General features: G+C 42.3%; 1 protein-coding gene across 12 annotated transcripts in view; it reads right to left on the bottom strand.

Annotated features, from left to right (window-relative positions):
• The window catches only part of gramd1bb (GRAM domain containing 1Bb), a 205,312-nt gene that overhangs the window by 50,827 nt on the left and 136,985 nt on the right, over positions 1-17,500 (bottom strand). The window contains exon 1 of one of the 12 annotated variants that reach the window (XM_056234220.1): positions 9,015-9,207. The exons of the other annotated variants lie outside the window; for them this stretch is intronic. Coding sequence (XP_056090195.1) covers positions 9,015-9,037 — 23 coding nt within the window. The 5' untranslated portion in view covers positions 9,038-9,207. Of the gene's footprint in view, positions 1-9,014; positions 9,208-17,500 lie in introns of those variants that run through there. 12 annotated transcript variants of the gene reach the window in all.

The following is a 17,500-nucleotide window of genomic DNA, read 5'->3' as shown; positions in this document are numbered from 1 at the left end:
GAACAGGCAAAATACTATGCAAAATAAATTATAATCACCATCTGCTAATCCCTTTCTAAACATCAGCGGTTAGATCTGGGGCCATTAATGTTGATGCTCTGGCATATTATGGTCCAGATCAGTGTACGATGAGAGCTGAACCCAAATAAACAGACCTGCCAGAACCAGGGAAGGGATTCTCATACAACACAACATCAACAGTGCTTGATTATTCCTGAAACTGAATGCCTCATGTAACAGTGTATGAAATAATTTGCACAAATATACTAAAGGCAGTTTTTACCCATTCATTTACTTAATTCAAACAGCATTTGGCCTCTTTTCCAAGCTGCTACACTGCAAGTACGCAACACTCGAGCACAGCAGAAAAACAGTGTAAATATGCAAAACTGAAAAGTTGCGTGTGTGTGTGTGTTTGTGGATTCTCTTACAGTAAGTATGTTGAATCTGAAGCATGGAGACCACTGTTCTGTCGCCAGCTACCTTTGTTCTGTTTACAGCGTTGTCATGGCAAACCGGACTTGGCAGGACCCAGCTGGGTCGGAAGTTCCCGGTGACGGCTGTGATCATGGAAGAGCCGTATCCATGGTGACAGCGGCAGCCGGTCACATACAGGAGGAATGCTGGACTTAAGCTTGATGAGGTGTGACACAAACACCAACAACCTCTAACACAAATGAAGCAGCCCACACATGGATGCAGGGCCCTACAAACACACACACACACAAATAGAAGCTGCTGGTCTCAGACTGACATAAATGAAGCCTCCCACAGGGGGCGCTCTTCTGAAACATCACACTCCCTGGAGAAAAGCCTCATATGAAACATGAAGGGATTTAGGTACAGAATTAAGATGTGATCACAAAATTCAGCATATTATAATGATTTCTGAAGGGTCATGTGACACTGAAGACTGGAGTAGGCCTAATGATACTGAAAATTCAGCTTTGATCACAGGAATAAATTACAATTTAAAATATAGTTAAATAGGAAACTTCACAATATTACTGTTTTTACTGTATTTTGATCAAATATGCAGTCTTGTGGAGAGAGACTTCTAAGAGACTTCTTAAAAAATATATTTATAAAAATATTTTGATCAATAGTGTTGGTGTGTGTGTGTGTATACACTGAAAAAATGGAAACCTAAAAATGATAACATCAGAAAAAAAAATCCTCAACCATCTGAATAAGTAATAGAATCATTTCAGTGGGAGCAATGGCCAAGTTGCTGGAAAGGTCAAACCATGGAGGTCAACCCACATCATTTTAATTAGGCTACCTGCCCTAATATAGTATAATTACCTGCCTAACATCTCATAAAACGAGAGAGAATCAGTGCGGTTCTGAGAAGTCAATGTGTGTGTCCATATGTCCAAACAGGGACATGTGCGGGACTTTTCAGAAGCCTTGTGCAACTGCCTTTTATGAGCAAGGTCACTTCCATGGGATACAATGGATACATCAGCAATGGCAAGAAAAGTGTCCTCCAATGGCAACATCATGCAATCTCACTGGCTGGAGCAACGGAGGAGTGATCTAACTCAGCACTGATGATGTCACACAATGCAATTCAATTCAATCAAACAGCGGCCAAATTAACGGCACAGAGGAAACCAAATCTATCTTTGTGACAACTTGGAGCCATTTTAGCTCATTGGAGCTGGCCAACTGGGTTCAGTTACTGGTACAACAGGAAACAAGTTCAGTAACTGGTGGAAAACAGCCTCTGTTCATTATACCAGAGTGCTGTACAGAACATATATATCTATAGCACTGATTGAAAAGCATGTATTGGATTTTGCATGTATTGTATTGAATGTGCACTTGTAGTGTACTTCAAATCTTAAGATAATTATCTTGTTTGTTATGTTTAGTTCTGTTCTTATTCATTGTCATTACCTGAGTCTAGTTTGTTTCAATAGTTTTTAATTAGTCCACACCTGTTCCCAATCAGATAATCTTCTCCCTCTGTGTATTTATAGCCTCAGTTCTGTTTGATCGGTGTCCCGTGTTGTCTTTTTATGGTTATGTAACTCCTTATGATCTCCAGGGATTTTCTGTGTTGGATTAATATAATAAAGACTGTTTTCTTTGAGTTCCTCATCTCCGTGCTCTTACTATTGCAGTCATCGGTGACAGATCACGGAACCTAATCTGAAGATATTTTTGAAGAGTTTTTCCCCCTTTTTTTGCCTGCCGTCCAATTACTCTGCTTGGAGCAGGGGGACCATGTAGGACCATCGCCAGGACTTTATCGATCTGGCTTGCCTGACTCACTATCTGGACTGCTCACTCTGTGTCTCTTTCTAAATCAGCACTTAGTGAGCGGTCCAAGGCACGTCTTCCAGTGGATGGTCCAAGGGAAGATTTTGCAGCATTTTTTAGAGTGGGTACTGGTGAACAATGCATTCTACATCACCAGCCCCCACTCTGGATCCAGAGCACAGCCAGCCATCACCCCACTTGAAGGAGCGAATGCTAGAGCCCAACACAGACGGAGAGCTCAAGTGGGCCACGATATACAGACCAGAGACTGAAAGCAGCCAACCAACTGCCCCAGAGCCTGAGCCTCGTGAAATGTCTGACCAGGCGTATGAGCCGGCAAGATCATCTGTCCCTGTGGGGCTGCTTGTGGAGTTCGAGGGCATGGGGGGAACCCACCCCCACTGTGGATGTGTTGTGCCTGGCCACTGGGAACTATTTTGATTTGGAAGAGGATCATTTTCTTTTCTCTCGTTCCTGCTGGTCCCGTCCAGCACAAACTCTCCTTTTCCCCCTGTTAGTCCCGTCCAGCACACAATCTCCTGTGTCCCCACTGGTCCTGTACAGCACAAAATCTTCTGTGTCCCCACTGGTCCTGTCCAGCACAAAATCTTCTGTGTCCCCACTGGTCCTGTCCAGCACGAAGTCTCCCATGTCACCTGAGCTCCAACCCAGCCTCCCTCTCCTACCTCCTCTTTCAAACTGAGCCAGTCCGCCAGCCCCGCCTCCACTGGTTCACTTCGACCCTCGACTCCTCCTCTGACACCATTCGCCTGATTTGTCTCGAGTCCTCAGTTCTCCAGCGTCACCCAGGCAAGTGGATCCTCCGGCTCTGCCTCCAGCAGCTGATCCAGTCACTCCACCTCGGTCTGTAACCTGTCGGCTCTGCCTTGGCTCCCCCCTCCCTTGGCTCCATCAGATACCATCGGCCTTACGATTGCACCAGGCTCCCTCATTCCTCTGGCTCTGCCTTGGCTCCTTTCTCACTCGGCTCCACCAGATACCATTGGCCTTACGGCTGCACCAGACTCCCTCGTCCCTCTGGCTCTGCCTTGGCTCCTCCCTCCCTCGGCTCCACCGGATACCATCGGCCTTACGGCTGTACCAGGCTCCCTCGTCCCTCTGGCTCTGCCTTGGCCCCTCCCTCCCTCGGCTCCACCAGATACCATCGGCCTTACGGCTGCACCAGACTCCCTCGTCCCTCTGGCTCTGCCTTGCTCCTCCCTCCCTCGGCTCCACCAGATACCATCGGCCTTACGGCTCCACCAGACTCCCTCGTCCCTCTGGCTCTGCCTTGGCTCCTCCCTCCCTCGGCTCCACCAGATACCATCGGCCTTACGGCTCCACCAGACTCCCTCGTCCCTCTGGCTCTGCCTTGGCTCCTCCCTCCCTCGGCTCCACCAGATACCATCGGCCTTACGGCTGCACCAGACTCCCTCGTCCCTCTGGCTCTGCCTTGGCTCCTCCCTCCCTCGGCTCCACCAGATACCATCGGCCTTACGGCTCCACCAGACTCCCTCGTCCCTCTGGCTCTGCCTTGGCTCCTCCCTCCCTCGGCTCCACCAGATACCATCGGCCTTACGGCTCCACCAGACTCCCTCGTCCCTCTGGCTCTGCCTTGCTCCTCCCTCCCTCGGCTCCACCAGATACCATCGGCCTTACGGCTCCACCAGACTCCCTCGTCCCTCTGGCTCTGCCTTGGCTCCTCCCTCCCTCGGCTCCACCAGATACCATCGGCCTTACGGCTCCACCAGACTCCCTCGTCCCTCTGGCTCTGCCTTGGCTCCTCCCTCCCTCGGCTCCACCAGATACCATCGGCCTTACGGCTCCACCAGACTCCCTCGTCCCTCTGGCTCTGCCTTGCTCCTCCCTCCCTCGGCTCCACCAGATACCATCGGCCTTACGGCTCCACCAGACTCCCTCGTCCCTCTGGCTCTGCCTTGGCTCCTCCCTCCCTCGGCTCCACCAGATACCATCGGCCTTACGGCTCCACCAGATACCATCGGCCTTACGGCTCCACCAGACTCCCTCGTCCCTCTGGCTCTGCCTTGGCTCCTCCCTCCCTCGGCTCCACCAGATACCATCGGCCTTACGGCTGCACCAGACTCCCTCGTCCCTCTGGCTCTGCCTTGGTCAGACGTATTCCTGCCTGCACCACAGACTTATGAACCACTTAGCGCTTTGTGATGATATTAGGTAAAACTATTAATCCATTGCAGGCTTTTTTTCATAAAAAAAGCTCAATCTGTGCAGGTGAATGTTTTTTTTTTTTTTTGCATAAGAGCGAGTTATAAATAGCACCCTGAGTCAATGAAAACCATGAAAACCATGAAAACCATGACTCATCCTAAAAAAAATATTAACAAAAGGTGAAAAAAGATAATATATTTGAACAATATTTTGCGATACAACATAACATTTTCTTTTTATTATTGTTTGGAACCTGGGATGGAAAAATAATAAAAAGAATGATCTGTTTGGACACAAAAAGAAGCATGCCACGTTTAAACTTCTGAACCCTATAAATAAACACTCTAATGCTTTTACCAATGATCACTCAAGAGAGATGGCATATGACAAAACAATGAATAAAGGAGGAAAAGAGTCAAAGAAAATATGAAAGAAAGGAGGTGACAGAGTAAGCAGCAACGCCAGGTCTTGTTCTGCATCACTGCAGATATTGATATTAGGGACTGATCCCTGATCGACCACATGGCAGTGCTGTAAACAACACAGTGACCTCATTAGTGCTCTAGATGGCTTGTGTGATCTAACCTGTCCCGTGGTGGAAGATTAGGAAGTGTTAAAGCATTTCCTGACACATTAATACCCCCAAAAAACAACACAAGCACGCAATGGTTCAAAGTTCAGAACAGAATGCAAAAATAAATACAAATCGAATATTGGCCATTTTGTATTTAGCATATTCATCTTGTAAAGGCCCATTAAACAGATCTGTCAACATTATTATTTTAATACAAAAGTATGGCAAAGTTTTATATAATGGCACTTTTTTCATTAATTTATTTTTTATCATCAAATGCATTAGGGGTGTAACGGTTCACAAAATTCACGGTTCGGTTCGATACGACACAGTGGTGTCATGGTTCGGTACGTTTTCCATACAGCAAAAAGAAAGAAATGCCAGAGAAATTTCCTTGATTTAAAAAATAAATAAAACATTTATTAAAAGAAAAAATATTTTTAAATAAGTGTGAGTTTTCCTACATCTTGAAACTTTTAGTTTTATAAATGAGTGTAATCTTTGAAGGATGAACAAACAATGTTTTGGTCATCTCATTAAAAATAACATGTGATATAATAACATTTGAGTTATCTTGAGAAGATGTGTGACGTACTTGAAAGCATTTTACTATTCCTGCCAAACTTCCATGGTTACATTTAGTGTTAGGCCTACTACATTAAATCCATGGTGAATGTTGCTGATCTGTGGACTTAAAGCCACTAACTGGTTCATTCATGGCACAATGTTTATCCTGGTTTCCACGCCAGCGCTGTTTGATCCGTTAATAACGGAGAAATTTGTTTCTCACTAGATCTCACAGCGAAGTTATTACTTCAGTGGCGAATTCAAATGCTTTCTTTACTGGATCTCTTAGCGTTGAGTAGTAACAGTGTCGCTTGATCAAGATCGGCTTGCGCTGCACTGACACTGGTCCAAACTGATAAATGGTCCGTGAAGCACAAAATAATCAGTAGCGCAGTTTCTTTCCACTTTCTTTACGTTTGCCATTTGTTGTTGGTGGGCAACATTGTGGTGGTCGCGCCAGCGTGACTGCTAACAAAATTTTGGTCGCGCAGGAAAAATGGTCCAACGAATCGTTCGGTTTGTAATGCGTACCGAACCGAAAGCCTCGTACAGCACGGTTCAATATGAATATGTGTATCTTTACACTCCTAATAAACAAATGTTTAACGTAAATATTATATAGGTTGATTTCATTTGATATTCATTTTAGATAATGTTTGCCATTTTTGTAACTCTGTTAACATTTGGGACATGTGATTTTGTTATTTTCTAGTACTAAAAAAAACATTAAAATTAAATAAACATTATTTAACTGTTTTATCCCGCCCGCATTTTTGTTGTTGTTGCATGTTATATCATTTTCACTTCTTTAAAAAAAAAAAAACTTATATTCTAGCTTAATGCATTCTTTTTTTATCAACACTTGATACACAATGCTTTTATTGCTTGTTTCTGCTTCCTCTTCGCCTGTGTTTTGATCCGGAGATTCTGTACTCTTTCAGTAGATGTGTAATAGTGCCCCCTAACGCTTAACATTGAAAACATGGATAGCTGGAAAATTCTGCCAATGGCAGAGAAAGAGTTAATATTAAATGAATAAAAAAATAAAAAAATTAGGCCAGCATGGATAACAAGGTTGCACATAACAGGGCTCCAAAAAGACTAAATAACATACTATACAGGCGAGGCCATGTTTATGACTAAATGTCCGTTTGTTAAAGTTGAGTATAAAGAGTTATCTACTCATCTACTTTACTAATAACAAATCGTTGTAGAATCTCTTTATCTAATTCATCAATGATACAGTATCATAGAAAACTAAAGTATGAGATGCATGTTTGTGCGTTTACATAAAGCCAATTAGTCTTTAAGAATCCCTGTCCATCATTCTATAATAATTATAGAGCACACAGAGCTGTGTTTGTATCAGAATAGATCCTAACTCCACGGTGTGCTGCCCTATTTAAGAGCATGACTGAGCTGTCATTTACACAGGAAGAATAGGGAAGAGAGCAAGAGCATCCCTAGGGAAATAAGAGTGATATAAAGTATTCCAGTGCAGGTGACAGAGAGAGAACAAGAGAGAAAAGAAATAATCACACTGATTCAGTCAGAACATGGGTTTTTGGAATCACAAGTCTGTGTTGTTTCCTAAAGAGCAAGAGATCTTCAGACAGAACAGAACCCGATAAAGTTCACAAATTAGTTTCAGTCCATCATCAATTAGAAGGGGATCCAGACACGCCCGAGAAAACACAGAATACGCTCTACTTATTCCCACAAGGAGCTCTGGAGCTGACAAACGGCCATTTTCAAGTTTTCCTATACGTTAGCTTAAGATGTTTCCAGTGCCTGTGTGAGCAAGCAGCAGGTGCTCCGGTTAAATCTGACAGCTCCACTTCAGAAATCAGCCTTGCATCTCAGAGGACTCGTAAAAAAAGCACACTATCACACACCTGACACACTTCTAACCCGCTGGACGGATGATAATCAACGTAACCCTGCAAACTGAGCTGAATGTGATGTGAGTGTTTTCCTGCTCAGAGAGTGATCGTTCATAGCTCAGGAGAGGTACTGCGAGTTTTTAGAGAGTTTGTCTGAAAATCACACAAGAGACACAGCACTAGACATCCATGAGACAACTGTTAAGAAAGATTACCGCGCCGTAAAATGAGTGTGGATAACAATCCACGAGAGGCCGTCAGTTACAGTGATTTTTATTATGGATAAAGTGTGTTTTTGGCTTGTAAAATTGATTAACTTATCATTTATTTTGGGTAACACTTTATTTTACTGTGTCCTTGTTACATATGTTACATGTACTTACCGTAGTAATAACAGTAAATTATGCATAATTACATGATGGCCAAATCCTACCCTAACCCTAACCGTATAGTAAGTACATGTAGTTGCTTAATATTACTCAGTACTTAAATATATAATTACACTGTAACAAGGACACCTTAAAATAAAGTGTAACCTTATTTTGTTAATAAAATAAGCATGTTATTATACAATTTAATTCCATACACAAATATATAACAAATTAATTTGATATATTTATTAAATTTATTTAATAAATGCATTTCTCTTAAAGTGTTTTTTTAAAGAAATAATAATAATAATAATATCTGAAAAAGTCACCCGGCAAGCAATATTTGTCTAATTGTAATGCAACGTCACAACAATCTGAATTTTACAGTGGTTTCAATTGTAGCTCAATAAATCCAAATATCAATATCAGAAGATGCACAAGTAATCTGATTTTGAATGAATCTTGTAAGAACCGTTGGAGATGATATTGCAATTTACGACTTCTGAATGCAGATTTTGGTAAACAGCGTGGGGAAATAGTTGAGATGGAGGAGACTAGTTGTTTTTCTCACAATAAAACTCTGATGTTTTTGCCAATTTTGATTTTTTCTCAGTTTGATCGGATTAAATCCGAAAAGTAATCAAATAAGAAGTTTTACAACAGCTAATCTAGACTTGAAAGAATGTGATATCTTTTCTTATGGGACAAAGAGTGGGGGAAAACAAAAGGGAATGAGCGAGAGGGAAACTGTGAAAAGCACATCCAGCAATGTGAGAGGAAGCTGGCTGCACGTTGCCGCTCGTTTCTCCTCAGCGCTTCACGCTGTGATTTGTGGCTAAAAATATCCGGCACATGACTGAGTCGCATTCACAAACACATGCACAGGACGGGAGGGGAGAGGGGAAAACAGAGACGCAGAGAGGGAGTTTAGGAACAGGGGCACAGGTGCATAAAAGAACAAAAGATGGGGGGAAAAAGGAAAGGGAGTTTGGAGGAGCAGCGGAAGAATATAAAAAGGAGGGCGGCACTGCAGTTGTCCACGACACGTGACGGTGTCCACAGAGAGACTTTACAAAATATCAGGCCCAGACGCACCGAGGCACAAAGCATCTCCAGTGTTCCTCAGTCAGAAAAACACAGTAGTTTCGAAGGATTGGTGCTTACCAGGCGAGTTTGAAGCCTCTCATTGGTGCGGTGCTGGTAGCGTGTTGGGTACGGCGTCAGGAGGCTGCATGATGAGCGTGTCCCGCTGTGCCGTCCCATTCAGAGAGATGATGGTCTACGTATACTCACCTCAACTAACTCTAATGCTAACGGGATTGTCCAACCATCCAGATGGTCCCATATAAAGCTGCAGGACCGACCCTCTCGCGGTCACCAAACCTGTGCGGAAATAAACTCGCGCGGTGTCTTGAAGTTGCGGTGTGTGTGTGTGTGTAAGCTCACTCGTGTGCTCTGTGTCTCTCTCTCTGCAGTTAAAAGCTGCAGTCGCTGAGCCGAGTGTTACTGAGCATGCTCATCGCTCTCCCTCCCTCGCTGGTCTGCTTCTCTCAGACGTACGCGGTTGTTTGGTTAGCTGTGACTGTCCCCTCTGGCGAGCGAGCGGAGGTCAGATGAGGTGGGCTTGGGTCGTTCACTGGGGTGTCTTCTGGTCTTGGTCTGGGAGATTATGAAGACTTGTTGCCCTCCCGTCAGCCACAATTAAGTCTTGAATAGAGGCTGGGATACTAATCTCCTAATGCACACATACTATGGCTTTGTTCCAAAAGCTAGCAAGCCTTGCTGTCTGCTGCCTATACATATGCATCTTTATCTCTCTGTTTTAGCCTTCCGTCCACATTGAGACGCTGGTTTTGTCTTGAGAAATCTAAGCTTTTTGAAGATGCTCTCCCAAGTGGATAAATATGAAAACGCTCTTTTTGCATTGTACACTCATATACAAATAATGGTTCCAAAAGTGAACAGTTCTTCATTAGATCTGCGCCTTCCCTTCCTGTTTTGAAATCCCACCTGAAAAATTATTTGTATTCCTTGGGTTTTGTATTTTAATGTGGGGTTTTTCCACACACACAATGCTTCAGATCTCCAGTGACATACTTGTGCGTGCTGTTATTATTAGATTAACATATTTTGCGGGAGCCCACGAGTCATTTGATTCTCCCACTTCCCACGCACATATCAGTATCTTCCTTCTCGCATCTGCACTCAGCAATTCAAAACCTGTCCCGCGCCGCACTCTGTTACGTCAGGTCCCGCGGATTGCAGACCTCTAGAACATTCTCTTAGTCACAGTCTAGAGCCCTGCATAAGTGCCCCTATTATGCTATTTTAAAGGCTTCTAATTTTGATTTTGGAGGTCTCCTATAACAGGTTTACATGCATTGAAGGTCAAAAAACACATCCATTTTCTCATAATATACATTGCACATCACCACATTTTTCAATGATCCTTAAACAACTCGATGGATGAATCAGGGGCCGTTCACATATCGCGTCTAAAAGAGCTTGGAAGGACGCGATATGTGAATGGCCCCTCAGGCCGTGTGTCCACCAAAGCGTTTTTTCACACGCCTCGTGTATGTTTTTAATGGGAGCGCCGCGTTTTTAGAACGCCATGAGCGCAACGAGGCGCTGAACGTTTTTTTCACGCTGAAGCGCTGAGAGCTCGGCGTTTTTACTGGTCGCCGAGAGTTGAAAAATGTTCAACTTTGGGTAAAAGTTAAACGCAGCGCTCATCACTGTCACTTTTTACCCAGCCGTCCAATCACAGTGGAGGAGGGGCGGGGCTAACACCACACCGACCGACTGTCACAACATTCTTTCTGACATCAACCAGCAGAGATAACTGAACAAAATGGATGAAAAATTAATTTTTAGTATGAAACAAATTATCTGCGAAATCAGTTACAAGTAAACTGTGCTGCGGATATTCTGTATCATAGCAACGAAACGTCTCAACGGAAAAACCGCTGCGCTGCCAAAACGCTCTCATGCGCCCACAGCTAGGCATTTTCAGCAGAGCGCCTAGCGTTTTCAGCTGGCTAAAAACGCTTTGGTGGACACACGGCCTCCTTTCTGCGAGCTACTCTGCTCTGATTGGTCAGACAGCTCAGTCTGTTGTGATTAGTCTACTCTGCTCTGATTGGTCAAATGACTCAGTCTGCTGTGATTGGTCTACTCTGCTCTGATTGGTCAAATGGCTCAGTCTGTTATGATTGGTCTACTCTGCTCTGATTGGTCAGACAGCTCAGTCTGCTGTGATTGGTCTACTCTGCTCTGATTGGTCAAATGGCTCAGTCTGCTGTGATTGGTCTACTCTGCTCTGATTGGTCAGATGGCCCAGTCTGTTGTGATTGGTCTACTCTGCTCTGATTGGTCAGACAGCTCAGTCTGCTGTGATTGGTCTACTCTGCTCTGATTGGTCAAATGGCTCAGTCTGTTATGATTCGTCTACTCTGCTCTGATTGGTCAGACAGCTCAGTCTGCTGTGATTGGTCTACTCTGCTCTGATTGGTCAAATGGCTCAGTCTGTTATGATTGGTCTACTCTGCTCTGATTGGTCAAATGGCTCAGTCTGTTGTGATTGGTCTACTCTGCTCTGATTGGTCAGACAGCTCAGTCTGCTGTGATTGGTCTACTCTGCTCTGATTGGCCAGATGGCTCAGTCTGCTGTGATTGGTCTACTCTGCTCTGATTGGTCAAATGGCTCAGTCTGTTGTGATTGGTCTACTCTGCTCTGATTGGTCAGACAGCTCAGTCTGCTGTGATTGGTCTACTCTGCTCTGATTGGCCACATGGCTCAGTCTGTTGTGATTGGTCTACTCTGCTCTGATTGGCCAGATGGCTCAGTCTGTTGTAATTGGTCTACTCTGCTCTGATTGGTCAAATGGCTCAGTCTGTTGTGATTGGTCTACTCTGCTCTGATTGGCCAGATGGCCCAGTCTGTTGTGATTGGTCTACTTTGCTCTGATTGGTCAGATGGCCCAGTCTGTTGTGATTGGTCTACCGTTTATAGAGCACATCGGAAACAAAAGACAATTACCATAAACTCATAACTCAACCCATCAGCTCCGTCCGTAGGCGTCCTAAAGCTTAGCGATTGTACACACTGTAAAGAAAGTAACGATGACGTTGATTTTACCATATCAATCCAAACGCGAGGCCGATGATGAAACATTGGAAGAAATAGTTATTCAACTCGAAGGGCGACTTGTGCAAGACGTTTCTCAGTAATACGCTACTTATTTGAACTGTAACTGTAATTCCTCACTATGTCCATCAACAACCCCATGTGTATATTTCTAATTTATAGCGGTGCACATGAGGGAACTGTATCATTAACTGTATCAATAACGGTGCATACGTTAGCCGAACACTAACTTGAGTGACTGATGTAACATTAAAGTTTGCAAAAGAAATCTTGCTCCATCCTTTATCTTTACTCAAAGTAGTAAAAACTAGGGGTGTAACGGTACACAAAAATCACGGTTCGGTACGTACCTCGGTTTTAAAGTCACGGTTCGGTACGTTTTCGATACAGCAAAAAGTAAGAAATGCCAGAAAAATTTCCTATTTGTTAAAAGAAAAAATATTTTTTTAAATAAGTGTGAGTTTTCCTACATCTTGAAACTTTCAGGTTTATAAATGGGTGTCATCTTTGAAGGATGAACAAATAATGTTTTGGTCATCACATTAAAAATAACATTTAAATATATGAAGAGTTCAGATGCAAAAGCCATTTGAAATTTTCTTCTAGAATGATCATTTTTATGAAGCTTGTATATTTAAGTTCAGTAATTTCACTTAAATGGCAATGAAGATTACCTATTAATTGTCATTTGAGTGAAATTACTGAACTTAAATATACAAGCTTCATAAAAATGATCATTCTAGAAGAAAATTTCAAATGGCACTTAGAGGCTTATGCATCTGAACTCTTCATATATTTATAATATAATATTTTAGTTTTGAAGTGCTGGAAAAAGATGTGTGAAGTACTTGAAAGCATTTCACTATTCCAGCTAAACTGGTTACAGTTAGTGTTACTGTATTAAATCCATGGTGAATGTTGCTGGTCTGTGGACGTAAAGTATTACTAGTTCATTCACGGCACAATGTTTCTCCTGGTTCCCACGTCAGCGCTGTTTGATCTAATAGAGATCTACGGTTATTAACGGAGAAATGTGAATGCTTCTCACTAGATCTCGCAGCGATGTTATTATTTCAGTGGCGAATTCAAATGTTTTCTTTACTGGATCTCTTAGCGCTGTGTTGTAACAGTGTCGCTTGATCGAGATCGGCGCGCGCTGCACAGATGTTGCTGGTCCGAACTAACGGTCCGTAAAGCACAATATAATGAGTAGCGCAGTTTCGTTCCGCTTTCATTACGCTTGCCATTTGATGTTGCGCAACGTTGTGGTGGTCGCGCCAGCGCGAATTTTGTTGGCAGGAAAAATGGTCCTAGGAATCGTTCGGTTTGTATGCCTACCGAACCGGAAGCCTCGAACCGAAACGGTTCAATACGAATACATGTACCGTTACACCCCTAGTAAAAACGACAGACAATCTGCATTAATAGAGTTTTAGGTAATAGTGGCCCACAGCCGATTAGCAGAACTATTTCAGTAAGACAGTGATAAAGTGAGTTAGCCGGAAATACTACGTATTTTGAACACCCAGTAGAAAATATATACATCAATAATTATTCATACTTACAGGTTGTGATTCTGAGGAGCAAGCTGGTCCAAATAAACTGGGTACTGACCCAACTTTCCAGAGCAAGCGTTTTGAGAATCACGCGTTGAACTTGAGAAGCAGTCGTCAGTAAAATGACGTGTTTGTGGGCGGGTCAAGTTGTTCGCAGATGGACAATGCAAATGTATTATCTAGTGACGTAGAACTGTAACACAGTGGGATTCGAAATACAAACGACTCGTTGACGTTTATGTGGTTCAGAGTCGATTCTTTCTTTTGGGAGAAAATAACTTCATTTATCGTGTACTTTCAACGTTTACACTCACAAACAGCTATATAACACACTGCAGCAAGAAAGGGAATATTCTGAAAAAAAAAAAAAAAACATAATAGGGGCACTTTAAATCCACTCTGCCTTGTCTTTTATAGGTGAGAAATCTAAATGCAAGAGCGAAAACAAAAGAGATGCGCATTACAGAGTTTGATAGAGACCCACACGACTGACACAACACGCTCTGACCTATCACGCACACCACAGCTGCTCATGCCCTGCGGTGGATCTGGGGACATACAACAATACACATTTTCAAGATACACTAGTCGTGATGTTGTCTGCACAGCCAGATGACCAATCAGTCTTAAGAAAACACTGTATAATTAGGCTGTCATGTCCACCTGACAGTGATCAGACACATTTGTAAGAAACGTATGGACACTAAACGCAGTTCCATTGGCTAATGAGTGAATAAATCAACACACAAATAGGCTAAATAATATATAACCTTTAACTGCACAAACTATCTTAGCCATCACAAGCAACAGGTTAAGCTGTAAATATTGTTTACAGCAGCAATTTAAAGTCTGACAGTAATTGTCTTGGAATTGATTGTGGAAGACAGTGAATGTGTTACAAAATCGTTGCTTCAATGGCTGTAGCGGCGATGCTATAAAGACAGTGCATTTACAGACTTAATCTTTGTAATGTTGAAAATATACCCAGCGTTTTGGTAACACTTTACTTGAAGGGGTGTGCATAAGACTGACATGACACCTTCATAATCATGACATGACATTGTTTGAGATGTCTTTGTAATGACAACTTGACATAAACCAATACATCATAACCTGTCAGTGTCTTTACCATGACAACTTGACATTACCAAGACAACACAACCTGTCATAAAAATGTCATAAACATGACATAGCAGATTAATGATCAATTATCAATAATTAATGATCAAACTTGATAAATTAATGATCAAACTTAAGAAACTACTCAGCTTCAGTAGTTAATAAACTACTTAATGTCATTAAATGACATTGTAATGACAAATTCAATTTGTACCACCGTAGTTGAGGTCAAGAAAAATATTCATGACACAGTTATAACGGCCTCATGACAGCCAATGTCAAAACCAACCACATGACAGTTTAATGTAATGTTAACCCATAAAGCTAAGTGGTTTGATAATTAATCTGCTATGTCATGTTTATGACATGTTTATAACAATTTATGCTGTCTTGGTAATGTGATGAGCTTAGCACATAACAGGGGAGTCACACACTTTCCTGGAAAATACCCACAATTCTTGCACAAAACCCACACGCTCCCATAAACACACTTGGACACTCATAAACACACTTATGATGGCATCTCATAGACACCAAGAGTAACATGAGCCATCTGACATACGTCACTGCAGTGTGGCAACACCGATCCAAGCCAAAACTGAGACTTCTGGGAAACTGGATGGTTTCAAGGAGAAACATAGCAAGTTGGGAGACTCTAAAGGTGCGTCCCAATTCACATACTTGTGCACTATTCTATGCCTATAAAATGTAGTATTCTATGCGAGCAGTGTGTTCCCTTATATATGAGTTTGGAGCAGGAATCCTTTTATGAACAATTGTTGGAAGGGGTAGTGTTTGGGTGTGTATATTAGTGGCACTAAAATTAAACCCTACAGCCAAAACACAGTCCAACTGGAAGATGACAGCACAGAAACACCTATCGCTGTCCTCAATCACAGATCTGGAGTTGATGTAATGTGTAGCTCACAGTGGTGTGGTGCTGACTGGACAGCTCCTCACAGCACAGACTACAATAACACTGACACTGAGACTCACTTCATTATACCTGCTTGTGTATCAATGATATAAGGAGTCTAACAGACCATATTTCCTTCTTGTAGATGAAAAACAAAAACAAATGAGCTCTGTTTCAGAACCCAGTGAGCTTGCCTTGCTGTCTATACAGCAGTTTTCTAAATCGGCATCATAACTGAAATGAAGCCTTATAAGTGTCTGCATGCTACTCACTGTATTATTATCTTAGAGATGTAAAAGAATAGTGATAGACCAATTAGTTGGCTAATATTTCGCTGAATCAGTTCACAGTTGATTTCACTGACATTATTGGCCACCAGATCTATATTGGAATTGGCCATTGAAAAGCCTACACTATCGTTCAAATGTTTAGGGTTAGTACGTTTTCATTTTAAAAGAAATTAATACTTTTATTCAGAAAGGATGTATTAAATTGATCGAAAATAACAGTAAAGACACTCATAATGTTAAAAAGAGTTAATTTTTATTTCATTTCATTCGTCAAAGAATGATGAGTAATGTATTAAGCTTCCACTCATATATCAAGCAGCACATCTGTTTTCAACATTGATAATAATAAGACATGTTTCTTGAGCAGTAAATTATCATATTAGAACGATTTCTGAAAGATCATGTGACACTGAAGACTGGAGTAATGAGGCTGAAAACTCAGCTTTGATCACAAGAATAAATTACAGTTTAATACCGTTTATATAACAGTTTTTTACTAGTTCACAATATTAGTTTTTGGTGCTTTGGTGAACATAAGGGACTTTTTTCGATAACATATACAATCTTACTGACTTCAAACTTTAAATACACACCCCAAAAATATTGGGTGAAATATAATTTTTTTAATTAGACTCGAATTTTTAATCAATATTTTCCAGTACTGAAAGAAAAGCATTTCTCTTGATTCATCTTGAATGACTTTTTGAGGTGGTTTGCAATGCAATCTGGGATTGTCTTCTCCATGATAGATGCATGCAATGCTGCTTTAGTATTAGGCTGCGGTCTCCTCGTGTTTGATTCAGTCCTGTGTTAATGCAGTTCCAGGTCATGCAGCTTAACGCCATTGACATATTGATTTGCTCACAACATGTTTCATGCATGTGACTCCGGTGATCAATAACACCACATATGCTGCAGTCCAGGAGTGCATCAGTCCTCAGAGACCGCCTCCATTGTGATGTGGAACATCAACTAAAGAGTGTTTTAAAAAAAAAGCTGCATAGGTTGATCAATGGCAGCCAATGGGAGGTGAGCATTCGCTGTCAGCTGACCGGGTGACTGTCACACCAGTTCAGTGTCATAGTGAGGATATGTGGCGGTATGCGGTAATCCCGCCTCCTGTAAAACACACACACACACACACACTGCTCTATTTCTCTCTCTCTCGCTCACTAATCCTTATGGAAAATCCCCATGTGGAAGTGTATACACAGCTGAGTGGGGTAAAGGTGAATTAAGAACGAGAATATTTATTATTCTGATGAACGGCCAATCAGCGGCAGCCCTCATTAGCATATTCTGACATAAGGCACAACATGATGTCGAAGCTCAGACAACAGGTTTGTGAGAAAGCGATGGGCAGGACGGATGAAAGATGAGGCTTGTGAAGTTTCTCTGGCAGCTGTGTGTGGCATCTGCACATCTGTACGAGCTCCAGCGTCTCAGAGAGCGAGATACACTACAGCCTGATCTCAGTTAACACCTGAAGCTCAGGATAAAAATTCAGACTGCTATTAGTATTGCACATATTCAGGGTTTTGAACTTACACTTCATGAATGATGCCTCAAACGGAGTCGTTTTTGCCCGGCGGATGATCATAAAACAGCTGAAAAAATCC

This window comes from Rhinichthys klamathensis, unplaced genomic scaffold (assembly GCF_029890125.1).
Source record: "Rhinichthys klamathensis goyatoka isolate OS25496 unplaced genomic scaffold, OSU_Roscu_1.1 h1tg000391l_1, whole genome shotgun sequence".
Lineage (NCBI taxonomy): Eukaryota > Metazoa > Chordata > Actinopteri > Cypriniformes > Leuciscidae > Rhinichthys > Rhinichthys klamathensis.
This window is presented reverse-complemented; position numbering and strand designations above follow the sequence as displayed.